This window comes from Myxine glutinosa, chromosome 2 (genome assembly GCF_964187855.1).
Source record: "Myxine glutinosa chromosome 2, kmMyxGlut1.1, whole genome shotgun sequence".
NCBI lineage: Eukaryota > Metazoa > Chordata > Myxini > Myxiniformes > Myxinidae > Myxine > Myxine glutinosa.
This window is the reverse complement of record NC_136262.1, coordinates 225,061,929-225,084,982: the sequence shown is the minus strand read 5'-3', so window position 1 is coordinate 225,084,982 and position 23,054 is coordinate 225,061,929. Positions and strand designations below refer to the sequence as shown.

Sequence of the window (23,054 nt, the reverse complement as noted above, 5' to 3'; positions counted from 1 at the left end):
TCACTTGAAAAATTAACGGTCATATGAGAGAAGGCACGAGAGAGAAAAGAGACGAGTGGAAGAAAATCAGATGTTTTTAACTGAGTTATGGTCTACAAAATGATTTACAAAGGGCGCCCGAAATATTACAAATTTATCCAATCACTGTATTGCAAATGTTACCTGTTGAACTCAAATATTCCAATTATTTTTTTTGAAAATCAAAAGAGGAATTGAGAATTGACCGCACAATATTAACTCGAGTCTAATAAATGCACAAGTACAGCATGTCATTTGGGAATGATAATGTGATCCTGCTATAGTCATCATCACCCACCAGGACTTGACTATATGAGAAAATCCAGAAAGCACCAGCACCACCACCACCAGCACAGTATTAAGGGAATCGCTTAAGGTGTTAAAGGGGAATAGTTTATAATACGGTAGTTATTTCATTGTACATGTTCAGCAGAAACATATGTAATAAGTGTACAACAAGTCGGGTCGAGTTTGTTCTCATAAAGATCCCTTTGTCTTCATTTCCAAATGTTTGTTTCTAAGCCCCGTTTCCCCACCTTGACATTGTGTTCCATATGAATTCCCCGTGTAATCTGTCATTATGTTTTCCTTTAAAATGAAGACAAATAAAGTTTCCACTTGGCCTCCATGACTGATTTACGCATCGAGATGCTTCCACGAGTCAGAGACTCCAAAAGGGTGGAGGTAATTCCCCCCCTGGAGAGTGGCCAGTAGGAGTGCCATGAGCGGCCCGAGGCCCGCCCCACGGGGAGTCAATAAAACATGTGATGGGCAGAAGCTCACGGTCTTGACTTCTGGTGGTCATCTCTTGCAGGCCTTTTCCCTGTGCATAGCTGCCTCATGGACTTGTCCTTTTCCCCAGACCTGCTATCCACAAGACCTCCTGCTCTCTGCACCCAGGTCAGATTCCCATGGCACTCTGGTCCTGCAACATTCTCGGCATGGTTTCCAGCTGTTCGTGGTCTGCTGCGGTGACAAACCCGGGAGATTGCGGGACAGACAAAGCACCTCAAGGCCACACATTGGCAGTCTCAGTACCAAAACTGGGCGCAAGCAAGGCCTCGCCCCTCTCCCTGCTCTCCCAGGTTATTTTGTAACCCTTCTTCTCCCTCTATCTGTCATGTGATCCATGTGAGAGAGCAGCCTTAATATTAAATAAATAAGTCCATCGTTGGCATCGTGGGTACGAGGGTTACCGATTTATTCTTTTGTTTCAGTTTGTTTCACCAGTCATGTTATTTTACCTTTTACCCCACCCCTACTTATTTCTTGTGAATAAATATTTGTTAATGAGAACCTGTTTTGTGGTCACTGAGGGAACAGGGTTCTCTGTAGTGTTACGGATCCCGGATTTAGGTGAATTACTATTCACGTCATTGCTTATTAATGTTTATTCTATTAAAGTTTGTTGTGGTTAAATGGTTAGAGAGGCTCCGGATAACAGGAGACCGGAAACGGGATAGTGAACCGGAAGAAGAAAAGAGAGACACGAGGTCCGGCAGAAAGCGGCCATCTTCTTCTTCCTCGCCCAGCTCCGGCGCGAGCGGTGTCGATATTGATTAGCGTTGAGAACGCTGAGTTTGAAACACCCGTCTGGCGAGAGGAGTTACCTGCGCGGGGTGATTGCCTGTTACGTGTCAGGTTGCCGGGGCTTCCTGGAAGGAACCAAGCGTCCGGCACTGTTCGCCTTGACGCCTCCGAGGCCGTGTACGGGTCGCACCTTGGGCCTCGCCCGCTTTGCTTTGCAAGGAGGTGTGCGCTGCAGCAGCTGTTCCCGGTACGTGACGTGCACGTTTGGAGCACGTCAGCCAGGGGTCCGTTCAACCGCCCGTGTGCGGAGAAGTCGACCTTCACCTTGGTCTGGAGGGGCCCAGAGACATTGTGAGGGACAGTGACCATTGAGGGGTCGTGAGTGGGGAAAGGGGGGGAATATATGAGATGGCCATCTTAGTAATATTGGTGATTGATTGTTGATGGTTGTTGATTGATTGGGGAATATATTATTGATTAATCCGGATCCTTGGTGTGGGGTTTCTTATTGACTGGAATTCATATTGATTGCGTTACGAAAGCGTATAGATCATATATCTTTCTGGCGGGGTCCTCCCATGGTCCGGGGGTCACCAAGACCAGGTAGTTACCGGGAGGACCACGTAACAGAATTGGGGGCTCGTCCAATTGAATTCCGGGATATAAAATTGTATAAAATAATAAAATAATAGTTTTATTAATTAAAATTTATTAATTAAGTATTAATTGGTAAATTTTTGGGAAATTGTGGTAAAGTCTTGGGTGAAGGTTAACAGGTGTTAACGATAGGCACCATGGCGTTTGTGGCACAGAACTTTGCGGTAACCCCGAGTGAGGCACAGTTCCGAGCGTTACTAAAGTCGGACCTCTTGAAATTGGCCAAACATTTTAACTTGGAGGTCCGAACTCATTTGAGGAAGGCAGAGTTGCAGACCACGGTGATACAATCTATGGTGGGATTAGGAACACTAGGGCATTGCCCGTACTATATCTATATCTAAAATTATATCCCCCCCCTCTATTTACATGAAATGGTTTGGTCCAAAGCGAACGGCTTGCGAGTACGGTGACAATCCCCCCCCCCCTCTATTTACATGCAATGGTTTGGTCCAAAGCGAACGGCTTCCGGAGTTTGGTAAAGAAATCGCCATCGCGTGCACAAACGCGCAGGAAAGCGAATGAATCGCAAATTCGGTTTTATTAGTTTTAAAACATAGTTTAACGCCAACATAGTTTGCAAACGTGAAATAAATGAATACGCTCTCAAATGTGCCATCCGAGGCAGAGTGTGTCCTCCACGTTCGGCACACGCGATCGTTCGCTGCTCTCTGATTGGTTGAATCGTTTTTTGGACATAGCTCGGTAAGTAATTGTCCGATTAATATGAAACCTTGAAAAGGCACATCCTCGGGTCCCCAGCAATATACCTGGCAAGTTAAAAGTATATCGGACCCGTGGTTGTCGAGAAACAGCGGTCACAGACAAACAAACGTACAGACGTACAAACGTACAGACGTACAGAGATTACTGGAATTATAGATAGATGGGACGAGTTAGCCTGGCAGTGGCTACCCGAAGAACCAGAAGACGTTGAGCTCCGGAAACTGGAGTTGCAATTACGGAGCCAGGAACGGATCAAAGAAGAGGAAAGGAAAGCAGAAGAGAGGAGAGAAGAGAAACAAGCAGAGGAAAGGAGAGTGGAACGAGAACTCCAGGAAAGGTTAAAAGAAGAAGAAAGGAAAGCAGAAGAGAGGAGAGAAAAGAAACAAGCAGAGGAAAGGAGAGTGGAACGAGAACTCCAGGAAAGGTTAAAAGAAGAAGAAAGGAAAGCAGAAAAGGAAAGAACAGAAGAGGAAAGGAAAGCAGAAGAGAGGAGAGAAGAGAAACAAGCAGAGGAAAGGAGAGTGGAATGAGAACTCCAGGAAAGGTTAGCAGAAGAAGAAAGGAAAGCAGAAAAGGAAAGAGCAGAAGAAGAAAGGAAAGCAGAAGAGAGGAGAGAAGAGAAACAAGCAGAGGAAAGGAGAGTGGAACGAGAACTCCAGGAAAGGTTAGAAGGGAGAAAAGCAGAGGAGAGGAGAGCTGCAAGGGAACTCGAAGCAGAGGAGGGAAAAGCGGAAAGGGAATTAAAGGAACGTGACATGGAGCTTCAGCAAGAAATTAAATTCAAGGAGCTGGAGTTAATGAGAGAACGGGGAGAGGTACCACCCTTGCTGACTGGGCCGACACCTAGCCAGAACACCTGGGATGTGGGCAGACATGTGAGGCTGGTTCCATCCTTCAGTGAAAAGGAAGTCGCTAAATTTTTTCCACACTTTGAGAAAGTGGCTCGACAGTTAAACTGGCCGGAGGAGGCCTGGACCATACTAGTGCAAAGTGTGCTGGTGGGTAAAGCTCAAGAGATTTATTCGGCGCTACCAATGGACCAATGTGCAGATTATGAGGTATTGAAGAAGCACATCCTCAAAGCCGATGAGTTGGTTCCTGAAGCTTACCGGCAAAAATTCAGGAATGCCAGGAAGAGGGAGAGTGAGACCCATGTGGAGTTTGCCAGAGTGAAAGAAAACATGTTTGATCAGTGGTGTGAGTCAAAAGGAGTCGGGAACGACTTCGAAGCATTGCGTGACTTGATCCTGGTGGAGGAATTTCAACAGTGTGTCCACGAGGACATCAAAGTGTACCTGCAGGAAAAGAAAGTACCGAAGTTGTGGGACGCAGCCACCATGGCAGATGATTATGCCTTAACACACCGGATAGGGGTCCACGAACCTAACTCCTCGCCTAGATTTCCGCAGGGGAGTTGTGGAACAGCAGGTGCGGAGAACGACAATACATGGCGGCGGCCTCGAGATGATTATGGGGACAACGCTGATACCCGAACTGTTCGAAATCAGAGGGCGACGGGCCCAGGACAAACTTATTTTTCGGGGAGCCCGAGGCAGACCACGAGTTTTTCCTCCGGACCTACTTGCGCTTTTTGCAAGAAACCTGGACACTTGATGTCCAGTTGTTACCTCATGAAAAGGGAAACCCCAGAGCGGAGTCCGACTATTACAACTCCGAATGCGATGGCAAGCGTAAGAAATTGCCCACAGAAGAGTTACCAACCATTTATTTATGAGGGGTTGGTCTCACTCGAGGGAAACTTGACTAACCCAAGACCTGTTAGGGTATTGAGGGACACAGGAGCCCATCAATCCTTAATGCTTGAAGGCATTTTGCCATTGTCAAAGAGTACCGCAACTGGTGATAGGGTTCGGTTACAAGGGATCGGTGGCTGTGTTAGTGCCCCACTTCATGTTATCCATTTGGAATCCGATTTGGTGTCAGGACCGGTCACCGTCGGTTTACAAGCCACGCTTCCTGGAGAGGGAGTATCTGTGATTATCGGGAATGATTTGGCCGGGGGGCAAATTTATGGTAACCCGAGGGTGGGTAAAGAGCACCGCAGGGGAAATAACACCACCCCAGCTCGGGATGGCGACAAAAGTGCCAAGTTATTTGTAGGGGGACTGAACTTCAACACAGAGGAAGAAGTTCTGACCTCTGTCTTCAACAGATATGGGCCGCTGGTGGAAGTGCGGGTGGTAAAAGACAGGGAAACGCAGCGGTCAAGAGGGTTCGGCTTTGTCACGTTTGCAAGCACAAAAGACGCCAGGGAGGCAGAGAAAAATTGGAATGGTAAGGATTTTGAGGGTCGGACCATAACAGTAGGGAAGGCATTTCGTAGGCGTCGAGAGGTCTACAGAAGAGGACCACTTGGCGGTAGTTTTGGTGTTGGCAGCAGCCGATATTACTATGGAGGCTCCCAGAGTTACGGCATCTCCCGAAAGAATGATTGGCAGAGGTCTGGCCGAGAAGGAGACCGCCAGTCAGGTGACTGCTGGGACAAGGGGTCCCACCGTAACTGTTAGGAGTCCGGAGAAGTTGAAGCACTCTATATACGGCGGAGCCGCCGAGCCTGGGCTCCTACACGGGCTAACCGTGAACGCCACGTTCTTAAAAGGCGTCCCGGTAGGGAACGTTCCTGCACGGACTAACCGTGAACTCCACGTTCTTAAAGGCGTCCATGTAATGAACTTTCCTCCCCGGACTAACCGTGAACCCCACATTCCTTAAGGCGTCCATGTAGTGAGTACTCAGCTGGGCCTCCATCCAAGAGCAACTAGAAGTTGTTGACGCTTGGTCTAGAGGGAATTACCTTGGAATCTCTGGGGGGTTTTGGTGAAAGTTTGTTGCTTTATTTTTGAGATGCGATAATTGTGCCCGGGGGGAACTGATGATTTGGGGTATCGGGTTTGTTTATCAAAGTTGGCCGGCCCAGAAAGTTTTCGCGGGGTTCAAACTTTCTTTCTTGAAGGGGGGGAGTGTTACGGATCCCGGATTTAGGTGAATTACTATTCATGTCATTGCTTATTAATGTTTATTCTATTAAAGGTTGTTGTGGTTAAATGGTTAGAGAGGCTCCGGATAACAGGAGACCGGAAACGGGATAGTGAACCGGAAGAAGCAAAGAGAGACACGAGGTCCGGCAGAAAGCGGCCATCTTCTTCTTCCTCGCCCAGCTCCGACGCGAGCGGTGTCGATATTGATTAGCATTGAGAACGCTGAGTTTGAAACGCCCGTCTGGCGAGAGGAGTTACCTGCGCGGGGCGATTGCCTGTTACGTGTCAGGTTGCCGGGGCTTCCTGGAAGGAACCAAGCGTCCGGCACTGTTCGCCTCGACGCCTCCGAGGGCGTGTGCGGGTCGCACCTTGGGCCTCGCGCGCTTTGCGAGCCGCGCTTTGCTTTGCCCGCTTTGCTTTGCAAGGAGGTGTGCGCTGCAGCAGCTGTTCCCGGTATGTGACGTGCACGTTTGGAGCACGTCAGCCAGGGGTCTGTTCAACCGCCCGTGTGCGGAGAAGTCGACCTTCACCTTGGTCTGGAGGGGCCCAGAGACATTGTGAGGGACAGTGACCATTGAGGGGTCGTGAGTGGGGAAAGGGGGGGAATATATGAGATGGCCATCTTAGTAATATTGGTGATTGATTGTTGATGGTTGTTGATTGATTGGGGAATATATTATTGATTAATCCGGATCCTTGGTGTGGGGTTTCTTATTGACTGGAATTCATATTGATTGCGTTATGAAAACCTATAGATCATATATCTTTCTGGCGGGGTCCTCCCACGGTCCGGGAGTCACCAAGACCAGGTAGTTACCGGGAGGACCACGTAACAGTAGTGTGGTAGTTAATTTGGTATGTAAACCCATACGTGAGGAATTGAAAAGCGGTGCAGGATGATTCACAAGGTGCCATTAGTTAAAACCAAACTGCCCTTTGGCATCGCTCGGCCAAATTTGGGAGAACAACTTGGGAGCGGAAGGGCAGTATGGTTTTTAAACCACTGACCGGCAGCACATTATGCGTGGATGCGGCGACCTCTCAACGGCCTACCCACCCGGTAGTTCGTTGGCGGTTGAAGATCCCAGGATCGTAACAGTATAATCAATCAAACTTGCAATACACATGGAAAAATCCACGTTTAAAACATACAAGTTAAAGGGAAAAAAGTGAGTGTACAAAACATGCCACAAAAGGTACAAACTATAAATATACTCACTCAGAAGTATCTAAAGGTAAGGCCGTAGTAAAAGAGGGAATGAGGGATCACATGGTAACCATAGTCAGAGGTTTTATTGAGAGTTTCGATTTGAAGCAGTGTATCCAATCTCGCTGGGCCAGACAACAGAGTTGGATGACCCACACACAACAATAAACGTGTGAAATGAAAACGTTTTGTCACTCAAGATGGACAAAAAGTACAAAGTATGAAAAATATTCACTCAGAATTATACAAAGGTAATGCAATGGTAAAAGTGGGAATGAAGTATCACAGGGGAAAAATGTTGAGGCAGTGTATAAAACCTTTTTGTATTCTCGCCAGGCTGCACTACAGATTTAGAAAAACCGCGCAAGCAATAGACATGTGAAATTAAAACGATTTGTCACTAAAAAGGTTTATTTTTAATACGTCTTATGTTCTCATGTGCAATCGCGCAAGCATTGAAGACAGGTTGGACATGGAAAGGAATAGCAGCCATACAGTAACGTACACACTTTTAAAATTGGCCAAAACATGAAGAAAAAAGGGAGAATCAACAAATGGATATAAACTTGTCAAGGTCCATAACGTGGGTGATGATGTATTGTCCAAACTTTGGGCATGAATTCAATTTGCAAGTATGTAAACGATTTGCTCAGAAAAACCCGACTCGGTATTATATAATAGATTGTTCTGTGATATTCCCGGTGTGTACCCTGGTTTAGAATAGGTACACCGTATCCCTGCGTGTCGGAAGAGGCGACTAAGAGGGTTGGCGTCAGCAAGGGCATCCGGCCATAAAAACATAACCATGACAATTACAACTACATATGGGCAGGGTACAGCCCGAAGTGGAGATTGGTTTCTGAGGTTTGGGACATGGAATGTAGGGACAATGACAGGGAGATCAGGAGAAGTGGTGGAAGTATTGGTCAGAAGAAGAGTGGACATATGTTGTGTGCAAGAGACGAGATGGAAGGGAAGTGGTGTGAGAATGGTGAAGGGTAGGCAGGGACAGAAATACAAGTTTGTGTGGCAAGGGTGCTTGGAGGGCGTGAATGGTGTTGGTGTCCTGTTTTCTGAGGAGTTTGTAGACAGTGTGGTGAGTGTGACGAGAGTGGGTGATAGGTTGATGATGGTGAAAATGATGATTGGAAAGCCCTTGGTGAACGTCATCTCGGGATATGCTCCGCAGGTTGGTCGGAGCGATGAAGAGATGGACAAGTTCTGGTGTGCGATAGAGAAGCTGATGGAAAACGTGAAAGATGAGGAAGTTGTTGTGGAAGGAGGAGACCTAAATGGACATGTGGGAAGGAGTATGGATGGTTTTGAGGGAGTTCATGGGGGTTACGGATATGGTGCGAGAAATGGAGAAGGTGAAAGGATTTTGGAGTTTGCTGATGGAGCTGATTTGTTAATTTGTAATACTCAGTTCCAGAAAGAGGATAATAAGCTTGTTACATACACGTCAGGTGGGTCGACGACAACCGTTGACTACCTGATGGTGCGTAGGCGAGATAGGGGGCACCTCCGGGACACAAAGGTGATCCCAGGGGAGGAGGCTGTTTCACAGCACCACTTGGTTGTCTGCGATGTAAGGGTGAAAGGTGCGAGGAGAGCTCGGCGGGTGAAGTACCAACCGAGAATGAAGGTGTGGAGGTTGAAAGAGGTGACAGTAAGGGAGGCATTAAAAGAGAGGCTGAGTGGGGTCGAGGATGATGTGATTGAGCTTGAAAGTGGTTGGATGTCGATGAAAGATAGTCTGTTGGGAGCCGTTGATGAGTTATGTGGATGGACAAAAGGACCTCGGAAACATGGTGGTGGGATGATGAAGTTGGAAAGAGGATTGACGAGAAGAGGAAGAAGTTCAAGGAGTGGCAGAAGGCGAAGGGTAAGGGAGCAGAAAAAGCAGAGCATGAAAGTTATAAGGCAGCCAAGAAGGCTGCAAAGAAAGAGGTAGCAAAGGCGCAGGAGGCATGGAGGAAAATGTTCAGAGAACGCTTGGATTCAGTAGAGGGTCAGAGAGCGGTATTCAGGATTGCAAAGCAGATAGCGAAAGAGAGGTGTGATGTGATGGGGGTGAGTTGCTTGAAGGATGAAGTGGGACAAATCGTTGTGGACCCAGATGGAATTAAAGGAAGATGGAAAAGATATATGGAAATGCTATTGAATACAGAGAATGTATGGGGTGGCAACAAAGAGAGTAACCCAGTTTTAGGACCGGCAGAGAAGATAACTGAGAAGGAAGTTGAGGAAGCGATAAAAGCAATGAAGAGTAGAAAAGCGGGAGGGCCGACGGGAGTTGTGGGAGATATGTTGAAGGCAGCAGGAAGTTGGGGTGTGAAGAGAATGACAGAGATCTGTAATCTGGTGGTGAAAGAAGGCCACATTCCAGTAGATTGGGAACTGAGTACCCTCGTCCCTCTATACAAGGGGAAAGGTGACCCTCTGGAGTGTGGCTCGTACCGAGCGATAAAGTTATTGGAGCAGGGAATGAAGGTATTGGAAAGGGTGTTGGAGAGGAGGATAAGGAAGAAGGTGAAGATCGACGAAATGCAGTTTGGATTTATGCCAGGAAGAGGAACGACAGACGCGCTCTTTATTGTGAGGCAGTTGCAGGAGAGGTACATGGAGAAGAGGAAGAAGTTGTTTCTTGGGTTTGTTGATCTGGAGAAAGCATTCGATGGGGTTCCACACAAAGTATTGACATGGGCATTGAGGAAGTTAAGAGTAGAGGAATGGTTGATCAGAGTAGTGATGGCAATGTACAAAAGAGCGCGCACAGCTGTAAGGACAAAGGACGAGAACAGTGGTGAGTTTGAGGTGAAGGTGGGAGTGCATCAGGGGTTGGTACTAAGTCCACTACTATTTGTAGCTATGTGGAGGTGCTGGCTCAGAACGTAATGGAGGGTTTACCGTGGGAGTTGTTGTATGCAGATGATCTGGTGTTGATTGCGGAAGGTATGGATGGACTGAAGGAAAAGATGAACACGTGGAAGGAATGTATTGAGACAAAAGGTCTGAAGGTGAATATCGGAAAGACGAAGGTGATGGCAAGTGGTAAAGCATGTGGTGAGGTGGAAAGAACTGGGAAGTGGCCATGTGCTGTGTGCAGGAAGGGTGTCGGAGTGAACTCCATTCAATGTACAATGTGCGCTGAGTGGGTTCATCAAAAATGTAGTGGTCTGAGAGGGTCATTAACCAGTGTTGCAGCTACATTCAAATGTAAGGTGTGCACAGAGGGAGCTGCAGATGGAGGAAATGTTGAGTTGGATCTTGGAGACGGCGTGAAGCTGGAAGGTGTGAACACATTTTGTTACGTAGGAGACATGCTGAATGGAGAAGGTGGATCAGACTCGGCATCGGTTGCTGGAGTGAGATGTGCATGGAAGACGTTTCAGGAACCGAGTGGTGTGCTGACGAGGAGGGGAGTGTCGTTGAAGCTGAAGGGAAAGGTGTATGCTGCATGTGTGAGAACTGTTATGATTTATGGGAGCGAGACATTGGTCATGAACGTAGAGCAGCAATGAAGGCTGGAAAGGGTGGAAATGCGAATGGTTCCGTGGATGTGTGGAGTATCGTTGAGAGAGAGGAAGACAAATGATGAATTGCAAAAGATGATGGGAATAGAGCCTGTGATGGATGCTGTGAAGAGAAACAGGTTGATATGGTTTGGTCATGTGTTGAGGAAGGATGAAAGTGACTGGTTGAGAAGAGTGATGGAAATGAATGTAGAAGGAAGTAGAGGACGGGGCAGACCGAGAAAGACTTGGCTAAAGATGGTCGAAGAAGAAATGCGGGCAAGGGGGTTAACAAGGAGAGATGCAGAAAATAGGGGGAAATGGACAAGATTGTCATGGGGAACGCAAGGCTAACCCCCGCTCTAGCAGGGAAAATGGCCTTAAAATGCATGTTGTTGTTGTTGTTGTTGTATTATTGTTCTGTGATATAAAATAATAATAATGATAATTAAATAATAAAAATAAAAGATCATAAATAAAACATAGTTCAGGAACCTATTGATTATACATAGTTTGCTTTTCAATTCCTAATTATGAACCAGGAATCAAAAAGGAGTAAAAAGTTAAACCTCATGAAGTCAGGTAAGAAATATACACACCTAAAACGAAACAGGTCTCAAAGCACTATTTTGCTGTGTCCCACAATTCAATGCAGCATGAAGGAATTCATTACTGTAAACATGCTGATAATATTTGATAGTTTGTCATTGTGCCTCACATACATAAATAAACAAACAATAAAAAGTTTTAACAGCTGACATTTGAGTGAGGGTGTTGAGTTGAGAAACTTTGTATCTCCAGTCGTTGATTTGCTGGGTTTCCAATTCCCACACTCAAAGACATCAGAAATCCACACTTTGCTTCCTTTCCTGGCTTACCTTTTGATGAGTCATCCATATTTAAATGGAACACCAAAAAAAAACAAAAAAACTTTCGTCTACGTCTTCTATCAAACTCTGAATAATGAGTACTCAGACAAGCTTTATGCGGCTGCATTCTGGGACACGAGGGAAAATTCCTATGGGCTAGTCGACAAAGGGTACCAGAGGTTTACCAACAAAATTGTAGAGTCGCAAAATTACAAATTGTGAAAGCAAAAAAGAAGACTTCTATTATATCACCACCTATGCTTGTAGGTAGTTTGTGCAGAAATTTTGATTTCTTCAACTAGACATAAAAATGTCTGGATAACTTCAAGGTGAGTCAAAAAGCTTTGGTCAACCTAAGGTTTTTATTCTGAAAAGTGAGATGAGACTGAATCCATAAGGTAAATTATATGAATAAATTTGAACAATTAAACAGTTAGCACTACAAGTTTAACTTCTATCCACCGGAGCAGCAGGCCACCTGCTGCCGGGAATCGAACGAATATCATCGAGATACAACAACAACAACAACAACAACAACATGCATTTTAAGGCCATGTTCCCTGCTAGAGCGGGGGTTAGCCTTGCGGTCCCCATGACAATCTTCTCCATTTTGCCCTATTTTCTGCATCCCTCCTTGTTAACCCCCTTGCCCGCATTTCTTCTTCCACCATCTTTAGCCAAGTCTTTCTCGGTCTTCCCCGTCCTCTACTTCCTTCTACATTAACTTCCATCACTCTTCTCAACCAGTCACTTTCATCCTTCCTCAATACATGACCAAACCATCTCAACCTGTTCCTCTTCACAGCATCAATCACAGGCAATATTCCCATCATCTTTCGCAATTCATCATTTGTCTTCCTCTCTCTCAACGATACTCCGCACATCCATCGAACCATTCGCATTTCCACCCTTTCCAGCCTTCGTTGCTGCTCTACGTTCATTACCCATGTCTCGCTCCCATAAATCATAACACTTCTCACACATGCAGCATACACCTTTCCCTTCAGCTTCAGCGACACTCTCCTCCTCATCAGAGATGATGCAATAAATAAATAAATAAATAAATAAACAAACAAACAAACAAACAAATAAATAAATAACTTTATTGACCTACCAAATAAAACCTCTCTCCAACGACAACCTAAAACAACAAACTTTGTTATTCAACTTTTTGCATTGACCAATTTTCAGTTGATATATTGAAAATATGCTCATTGGCAGAAATCTGGAACAGTAGTTGCCAGTACAACATAATCTGTCAAGACAAGATTCTATACTTGCCTGTTCGAGTCCTGGAGAATGTTTTTTTCGAGATAACTTAGCCTGGGCTTTCTGCAGGACACCCTGCATGGCACGAGCCGCCGCTTTAGGGAATAGATGAGCCAAGTCGAACAGCGATCTGAAAACACAACCACTGTCACAATCTTGTTTAAGTTTCAACTATTCCGTGTGAAAGTAAAATGTACACATGGCAGAAAGTTAAGCACACCTATAAAATCATACTGTTTGTGAAACAGAAATATTGGACATAAATGAAACAACCGTCCATTGTATATTATGCTGTATTATGCATTCATCATGAGACCATGGCAATTTTGCACACCCAGCGCAGCACAGCAGGGATATCAATTTGCAAAAACACTTTCACCTGGTCAAGGTTTGGAGAAGATATGATATTGTTGCATATTTAAATTGGAATACTATGTTAATATGGCCCTTAGAAGACTTGGTAAAGCCCAGAGATGGCAAATTATAGTAAGATGAACAATGCTGGGATGTCCCAGCTGGGTGTCAGCTTGGCTTCTATTGAACTGTTGTTATCAGCACATTGGTCCACAATCAATCTGGATGACTCATGATGATCTCTAGGCAGCTCTGCTCAGACTTGTCAGACCCTTTTGCCACAAGGACAGTGTTGCAGCATGAATGGAATCTCCCTCAGACGATATCAACTGTCGGTAACCGGCTTTGTGCTGCAGGTTACAAAGCCATCAAACTGATAAGATGACCTCTTTTCACCACAGACAACAAACCAGTCTGCTTGGCATGGAGCCCCTGCAGGGACGGGTTTACAATGACTCCATTGTCGTTTCAGCGCTAGGCCCACAATCAGAAGGGCCCCATAATGAGCATGATAGATTTTTTTAAAGTGTACGGAGAGTGGGGCACCTTGAACCACCCCTTAGAATAATTCCCTTCACATACATGTATCTAGTGTATGATCATCTCGTGGTAAGTCGATAAACTACTATAGTCATTAGCACTTGCCTTTTGGTTTTGCAAGATGACACTTATTTTTTCGATTCAAGATGGCTGAAGCAAATTTCATAGGGTAAGTTCTTCTTTATCTTGTACTATAGATGCAGCGGAAAACTTTGGTCTGTCAATTTAAACTGACAGTGTAAAAAGTCAGGCTAATTATAAAGTAATCAATTATTCATCATCTCTGGACATAGGAAGTGAGGACATAGGAAGAGATTTCTCAATCAGTAGGAAATGGAAAGAATATGGAACTACCCAGACTCTTACTAGAGCTGGCCGTCAGACAAAACTGAGCAACCAGGCAAGAAGGACCTTGGTCAGGGAGGTGACCAAGAACCCAATGACCACTGACAGAACTACAGAGTTCCTTGGCTGAGATGGGAGAACTTGCCAGAAGCACAACTCTCTGCAGCACTTCAAAAATCTAGCCTTATGGGCGAGTGGCCAGATGGTCAAAGTGGCCAGCGAGTGGCCAGACGGTTAACATTTTCGTATAATGGAGTTACGTGGGGCACCTTGAACCTGCAAAGGTGGGGCAGGTCGAACCATGGTTCAATGTGCCCCACCATAATGATATGTATATTTTTTACAACTAGGGCATTGCCCGTACTATATCTATATCTAAAATTATATCCCCCCCCTCTATTTACATGAAATGGTTTGGTCCAAAGCGAACGGCTTGCGAGTACGGTGACAATCCCCCCCCTCTATTTACATGCAATGGTTTGGTCCAAAGCGAACGGCTTCCGGAGTTTGGTAAAGAAATCGCCATCGCGTGCACAAACGCGCAGGAAAGCGAATGAATCGCAAATTCGGTTTTATTAGTTTTAAAACATAGTTTAACGCCAACATAGTTTGCAAACGTGAAATAAATGAATACGCTCTCAAATGTGCCATCCGAGGCAGAGTGTGTCCTCCACGTTCGGCACACGCGATCGTTCGCTGCTCTCTGATTGGTTGAATCGTTTTTTGGACATAGCTCGGTAAGTAATTGTCCGATTAATATGAAACCTTGAAAAGGCACATCCTCGGGTCCCCAGCAATATACCTGGCAAGTTAAAAGTATATCGGACCCGTGGTTGTCGAGAAACAGCGGTCACAGACAAACAGACGTACAGACGTACAGACGTACAAACGTACAAACAGAGATTACTGGAATTATAGATAGATAAAGAATTTATTTTTTTTGCAACGGGTCCATAAATGGGGGTCCATAAATGTGTTTGGCTCCAGGCCCACAAAAGGTTAATCTGGCCCTGGTCAACACTGGAATCTCACTTCCTGGAGAAAGATCCATTGGTCTGATGAGAGCAGATTCCTCTTGCATATGACTGATGGTCGAACTCAAGTTTTGGGGCAACCTGACACAGCCTATAAGTTAAACTCAAGAATATTATACAGGGTGAGCCAGAAAGTCATTTTTGAAATTCGTGTGAAGGAAATAAAAAATTGTATTTCAAAATAAATTAATTCATGATATTGAAGTACATAACATGCATTTTGATTATTTCTATTTTTTACTGATTTATTTTTATTTTTTTGCAGGCAGAACACTTGAGTGACCATGTGGAACTAGTCGGGTGAAGAACGCACTTTCGCTATCAAAGCTTTTTACAATAATAATGATAGTGCAACTGCTGCACAACGTTAATTCAAACTCCATTTCAATGTTCAACATCATGAAAATGTGCCGTCTGTTTGTGCTATCAAGTTATGGGTTCAGAGGTTTGAGAGGACCGGTTCAACTTTAAAAGAGAAACCGCCAGGAGCACCCAAATCAGTCAGAATGGCACAAAACATTGAGTGTGTAAGGGAGTCAGTTTTGAGAGGTCCACATCGCTCCAGCCGAAAGCATGCATCAGCCTTAAGAATCTCTCACACGTCACTACGCCGCATATTGTATAAGGATTTAAACTTTTATCCCTATAAAATTCAAACGGTCCAGGAATTAAGCCAAGATGATGAGATTTCCCACAATAATTTTTGTGAGGGAATGCTTTCATTTATGGACGGAAATGAAAATCAAAACTGCTAACAATTTGTTCATGTCTGATGAAGTACATTTTCATCTGTGTGGCGATGCCAACAAGCAAAATACTCATTTTTGGGCAGCCGAAAACCCAAGAGAAATGCACACGAAACCGTTACACAGTCGCAAAGTCCACAGTGTGGTGTGCACTTTCGTCGTTCGGCATCATAGGGCCTTACTTCTTTGAGAACGATAACGGAAATGCAGTCACTGTTACTGCAGCTCAACATACCGATATGGTTTCTAACTTCCTCTCCAGAGAATTAAACAGATTTGCAGAAGTGAGCCCAATGACGTGGTTTCAGAAAGATGGTGCAACCTTCCAAACCGCCAGTGTCCATGACTACTGTAAGGGCACTCTTTCCAAAGCATGTCATTTCCAGAAACGGCGATATTACATGGCCAGCGAGGTCACCCGATTTGACTGCATGTGATTACTTATTGTGGTCATATCTGAAGGACAAAGTGTATGTTAACCGTCCACAAACCCTTCATGAACTTAAGGAAAACATCAGATGTGAAATCAATGATATTGACGTGGTCATGTTGTAGAACGTCATGAATAATTGGCGTCCAGGATTGGAGGAATGTGTCAGACAAAATGGTGTGCATCTCCTGGATGTTCTTTTCCACAAATAAATGGCATGTTATGTACTTCACTTTCTTGTAAAAAATTGTTTTGAAATACAACTTTTTATTACCTTTCCAGTGTTAAAAATAACCATATTTCTGGCTCACCCTGTAGAATCCATCCTATTTGGTGCCAGATCCGTTATGATATGAGGCTGCCTGTTACGATTGTAAAGTTGACTTAGTCATTTTACAGGGTAACCTGACATGTGAAAATTATCATTGGGACATTTTGGATCATGATGTTGCTCCACATTTTGAAATGACTCACTCATCACACACTTCTCAGAAGACCAACATCCATGGATGACAAAGCCTGACCCCCACCATTCCCATGCTGTTACAAACTTCCTGGGAAACAATGCCATCGCAACACTGCCAGAAAAAGGAGTTCCGATTTAAATCCAATCGAGCATGTCTGGGATATTCTTGGGCATAGATTTAAGAAAATGGGTTAGCCAAAAGCTCCATTCTAAATCAACATGATTTTTGGTGTAAAACAATGCCATTACAGACATCCTCATTTAGTGAGTAATAAATAAATAAAAAACAAATGAATTTGTCTCAAGACATTTGTTGGCCAGCATGCATACTTTACCTGTATACGGTTTCTTTTTGATAAACGTTGGTGTCTGAATAATTTTCACGGTTAATGCAATTACCCAGGAAAATGCGGCCTGAGCATAAAGGGCCACAGACACAGAAAATCATGTTTGGTTGAATTCATAGATATTGCTTCACTTAACACTTTATCGTTGTTCTTTTTTTGAATAAATATCTTGGAAGGAAGATATTAATGTTTTTTGGGTGTCCTTTTACACTCGATTGGCCCCAATCCCCCCAAAAATGGCAATTTTAGTACCCACATGACCCGCAGCGTCATCGCGGGAATTTTTTTGCTGCTGGTAGATTTTATAATGATTTTGACTATTGGAGGATTCTTGATCAGAAAAATATTCGTCAAATTCACGTTCTGACGAGTCTGAAGCGAGTTGTGCCGCCATTATCCGTTGCGTGGTGAGACAACCTTGCCTTCGATTACTCCATGCAGATGACGTCATGACCATCGCAATTTTTAGGGGCGGTACCGGACGGGTTTGCTTTTTTAACTGTAACACCTCAAAAAACTATAGGAATTAAAAACCACGTTCAGTTCTTGGTTTATTACTTTAAAATCTACACAATCACATCAAAAACAATTCTGTATCTGTGGACCTTTAACCTTTTTCCATGCGTGTGTATGTATAGTTCCTCACGAAGGTAATTTTTTACTCAATGACCTCTCGAAGACTGTCCATTAATGTTCTTTACTCCACTCCTTTAAAATGATGGGTGATCACCATCTCTTAACATATTTTCCGAATCTTATACTTTGCACTCTTTTTCATATTTACTCTATTTATCAGCTTTTCCTCTGTGCATACTCGTTGCTTACTCTCATCTGCCCCTTTGCCCTGTACATATTGTTATGTTTATGGGGGTTGCTGAAAGGATACCGTAGGGAAGGTAGGATTGTATAATTGTAGCATGGACCATGGGCGCGTCAGAGAAACCTCAATGTACAGTAAGTAGGGAAACTATAGCTTAAGATTGTTTATGTGTCTTCCCATGGGAAGGGGGCGGGGGGGGTAAAGCAGTGCTAATTCGTGTAGGGATTAAGGCTAATTTTCCCCAGTATGTGATTTTTCCCTCAGTAATTTTCCCTTTACGTTTTTCCAGCCATGAAAACCTCCTTTAAACATTTACCATGCTGGTAAGATGCCAAGCAGAGCTAGTCAGGGCAAGCCCCACCCCCCAATGGAATAAGGAAAAAGGGTATGCCCCTGGAGTGGTGTGATTGGGGGGGGGGGGGATTTCTCTTTCTCGGTTGGAGAAAGAGCCGGCATGCCATGCCCCTGAAGGTCATGATTGGCCCAGAGGATGTGGGCCGAGCATGAGGCGATTTGGAAAGAGCTTTGCCATTGGTCAGTGTGACATCATCGAGAAGCTTCCAGAGATGTTGGTGAGGAGATCGAGGAGGAAGGCTTCGCCAGCTTTGGGTTTTGGTGCTCGAGAAGAAGCTGGCCAGTTTTGGTGTCTTTTGTATGCGCTGTGGAGGAGAGGTGGCAATCGGGAGCTTGGAGAAAGTGAGGAGAGGAAAAGGGCCATCTTCGCCTCACGCCCTTGGCACCTTCGTCGCTGTCGCCCAAGCTTGTGTGCTTCCCGAGCGGGAGGCTCTGAGCCTCTTCACCAACACTCTCCTCAAAAAGAACGCATTGAGGCCAACGATAAGTACCGGCCAGAAAAAGGGGATCTCTTTTTATTTTATCTTTTCCCTGTGTGCATGTTCAAGAATGTGTGGAGGTACCTCACAGTAGAGAATTTTAGTTTATCTCAGCATTCATTTTATTCCTTGATTTATTCTCATTAAATTCATTATTGTTGCATTTTATTTGTGGTGTTTGTTTATTTGTTGTGTTTTCGGTATAAACGCATGTGTAAACGTTCAGGTAAACGTCTCGCAGCCTCCATCTCGAGTGCACTCATAACCACCATGTATTCGGGAGGTCGCTTCAGGAGTATAAACGTTCGGCTATTCGTCATCCGGCAGTCTTAACCGCCGGGGACAGGACAATATGTTCCCAATTATTACCTTCACCACCAAAGGTGGCAGTAAAGTAAAGGGAGTGCATCAAAATATTTTTTCTAATTTTTACAAATCTACAAATTGCTCTCGTTTCAAGGGCAGCAACTAAAAGCTCCCATTGGGTGGAATTTAATGAAAAGTATGTGCAGCACAAACCTGGTGAATTTATCAGCTGCAGGAAGATTTGGAGGCGTTAGTCCTGTCAACTCCCTGACGTAAAGCAGCAGAAACTCAAAAAGGTTCTTCGAAAGAAAGAAGTACATCAGCATTTTTTAAAGGTTTGCCAAAATCTTAAAACAATGTTTACACAGTAGATACAAAATATTAACACCATTTTCTAAGCTTGTGGCAAAAAGCAAATCAACTTTGCTTACAATTACTATTCTTAGTGTCAAAAAGAGTAACAAATTGTCTGAGGTGGTTGGGAAGTCACAACAACAAAGGAGTCAGGAAAACGATGTCATCAATGGTACCGGGCTGGCAGGATGGCTTTGAGTTATGCACACTCGCTTCCAAGCTGTCTAGCCTGGGTTCTAATCCTGATCCAGCTACAAACTGTCCACCCGGTGTTTCACAGGCAAAGTGATGCATCATTGTGTGTTTGATGGATGTTAAATTGGGCATCCTGTCTGCCAAAATTAGTTGGTGAACGTCAAATATCCCACTGTGTCCTTTACAAAGAGTAGGCGAGCTACAGCCGGTACACTGAACCAATTCCAAATTCTTGCCCTAACATACAGAGAGCACTGCATAAGCAGCACTGCCTCAGCTAATGATGCTACTACCCCTACAGTCGTCTGATGCATACAAGACGAATCAATGTTATCTTAAATCATAACAATAAAACCGTTCTATCAAAAATCTTACAAAACCAATGGCAGATAGTTCTTGCATCATCTCTTCACGACACATGCAAACAATGTATTAGTCAGTTTGTGTTATGAGAAACACAACACAACACAACACACCTGCAGATTTTCCTTGTTGCTCTCAGGGAGGCTTGGATGGTTGCATTTGATCATCCTCTCAATGACGGTGAGTTGCTGTTCTATGTCATACTGCTCAAGCAGTTCACGGAGCTCAGTGAAGCTGGCTGGAGCTGGAGGTTCACAACATGTTTGAGATTTTTTTTAAAAGAGCGAAGTCAGAGGGATTGCAACCAAATTTGTATTACCACAGCAAGAACAAACATAAATTTATATTTACAAAGAATAATACTTATGTTGGTACAAAGAGAGAAAAAAAGAATGAGTAAAGGGCCTCAATAGAATATTTAACTGTGACCAATACAAAATCGCAAAAAAAATAAAGCCACTAATGGAAAGCTCATAGTTGGGGGGGAAACGTATAACCAACTAGAATGGTACTCAGTAGAGCGCAAACCACTAAACAATATATGTTTTGTCTCCCACTTATAGGCTGGATCTGCATCCGGACCTGAACCAAAATCGAATCGGCTTGTACTTGCCACTTACCCAACTCATCCACCTAGTTTCGTCCGAATTCATCCATATTTTTGAGATATCATACTCACAGACAAACAGTGAAAACATAACCTCTGTCAATCTTTGGTAGTGGAGGTAAATAACAGTTTGTTGTTGGGGGAATCCATAATAACAAAAAGGTGAGATCCACAGCATAGACAATTCAAAAGAACAACAAACTTGAGGCTTTCTTTTTAAAAAAAGACAGACTCAGAAAATCGAAGTTTTCAGCCACATAGTGCCCTTCATCGGGGACTAACAGTCAATATGTGCTCGAATGCCCACCTGAATAGGTGGAGTAAGACTGGCCTCCGATAGATCACGAAACCAAGTCAACTGATGTTAATATCCCACTGCGGAACAGCTTCCACTCACTTGAGAGGTCTTCCCTGTTTTTGGTGATCTCTACTACCGGATCCAGAAGGATGTTGGTGAAGAGTGATATCGCAGTGAATCTTCAACAATAATGATTTGGTGACTTGGGTTTTGTGGTCTGTTGCAGGCTGGTGTCACTCTACCGCTCCATGAGAGCATTTAAGTTCTAAGATACGAGTGAACATGGATACTCGGATGGCTTATTACCCCAGGAAGCTGGTACTCCTTTTGCCGACCTCGGAAGGATGGCAGGGTATGTCAACCACCTGGTGTTATTTAAACGGCACGACGATGGCTCAAACTCAAGACCCAAATATCTTAACCCAGCCACCTTAACCATTTAGTGAACACAAGGCTCAGAAAGTAATAGCTAAACTCTATCAAAAAGACTGATTAAAAAGAACAGTGACGGACAGTGACAGTGACGAGTGAAAGTATCCCAGGAAGTGACGGCAGTGATGGCACTTTCCCCAGGCCAAGTGTAACCGTGTGTGTGTTTGTGTGTGTGTGTGTGTGTGTGTGTGTGTGTGTGTGTGTGTGTGTGTGTGTGTGTGTGTGTGCTCCATTACGAGCCTTAGATCTTGTAAAAAAAACAAAAATAAAAAAATAAAAAAAACAGGTCTCTTGGTCAATATCAACAAATGGACAAGTCTCAAGTTCCAGGAAATATGGTTCAAGTGACAACAGGGTCAGGAGAAAGTCAGTGAATCATTGGAGCTTCAAACCCAATTCCAATGCAATAAAAATATTGCGTTTCAAACATTACATTTTAATTCCCCAAACAACAACACTAGAATTAGAAAGAAATATTGCTTGCGGGGATTGAGGAGGACAAAAATTAAAAGAGGAAAAAAAAAAATTGTCCACATTTACAAAGAAAAATAATAATGAGTCATCTATTTATTACGTATGCATAGAATGGGAGTGTTCAGGTCAGTACAGGTAAAGGGATGACAGGAGAAGGGTCAAAATGAGTTTGGGAAGACATGGTAGTACAGGGAGGGAAGGAATAGGGCAAATAAGGGAATGTTTTTACGTTGGGCGAGTGGGAAGTGGAAGGAGGCGGGTGGATCACATTTGTGTATATAATATATAGATCTTCCCTTACAAAAGAAAAGATGGATTGTTGTGAGAGGTAATTGTCATCCGAATGTAACCACTGAAATACAGCATGCTATATAATGTTGCTTCCCTTGATGGCATCAGATTGGATGCCAACTTCAACTTGATTTTAGCTCCGATGAGCGAAGCTGTCCTGCTGCTTTACAATATTACATTGCACTAATCAAGCAAACAAACAAATAAATTGGAATTGATCACATCATCATCCATACCAGCAAATACGTAGGGTAGCTCTCCTTCAGCTTCACACATGGTCTTCATTCTCTGAATACTTTCTACCTTTTCTGACTCGTCACTCTCATTCTTCCCTGAAACCTTCTCACTCTCAACATTTGCCTCCTCTTCTGCTGAGGATGCCTCATCTGATTTGCTTTGGAAGTCCAACTGATCATTTCCATCCGTCTCACTACCCATGTTCTGCTCTTCTTCATCAGATTCGACACCACTGCCTTCTTCTTCTTCCTCTTCTTCTTCTTCTTCTTCTCCTTTGTTGTCACCATCACCAAATTCTTCATTTCCCTTCTGCTCTTCTCCATCAGATTCGGCACTACTGCCTTCTTCATCGTCATTGTCACCATCACCACATTCTTCATTTCCCCCTGGCTGTTTTACCATACTGGAATCATCACCACCTTCTACATCTCCCTTGCTAAGACGATCCAGATTCCACTTCCCATCCTGCACACGAGGTGATAAAATGCAATTAGTATCAAGATAAAGAAACACCACGTAGCGCTCACAAGATTTTTTTTTTAAAGGGGGAAAAGCAACATGGATGAGCAAGATAAATGCTGTGGTGCCAAGAATCTGAATCTGAATGCACGATGCACAAACGTGCTTCCGAACATGTACGGCAAGCACATGGTCGGACTGTTTCCATGCATGCAACGCTTTGGAACAATGAGTGTATGATGCTACATTGGGCAATTGTACTATGGATGCTACATAGAGATGTACTATGTTTCACAAGCAGGGCGATTCATCAATGTGTGTGTCTCCCTCGGA

General features: G+C 44.1%; 1 protein-coding gene across 4 annotated transcripts in view; it reads right to left on the bottom strand.

Moving 5' to 3' along the window:
• NOP14 (NOP14 nucleolar protein) overlaps nt 1-23,054 on the bottom strand; it is a 59,933-nt gene that overhangs the window by 13,119 nt on the left and 23,760 nt on the right. For all 4 annotated transcript variants that reach the window (XM_078772297.1, XM_078772296.1, XM_068106131.2 and 1 more), the window contains 4 exons: nt 22,262-22,727; nt 20,037-20,167; nt 19,225-19,310; nt 12,803-12,920 (listed from right to left, as the gene is read on the bottom strand). In XM_078772297.1, the coding sequence (XP_078628423.1) occupies nt 12,803-12,920; nt 19,225-19,310; nt 20,037-20,167; nt 22,262-22,727 (801 nt within the window). The remainder of the gene's footprint in view (nt 1-12,802; nt 12,921-19,224; nt 19,311-20,036; nt 20,168-22,261; nt 22,728-23,054) is intronic.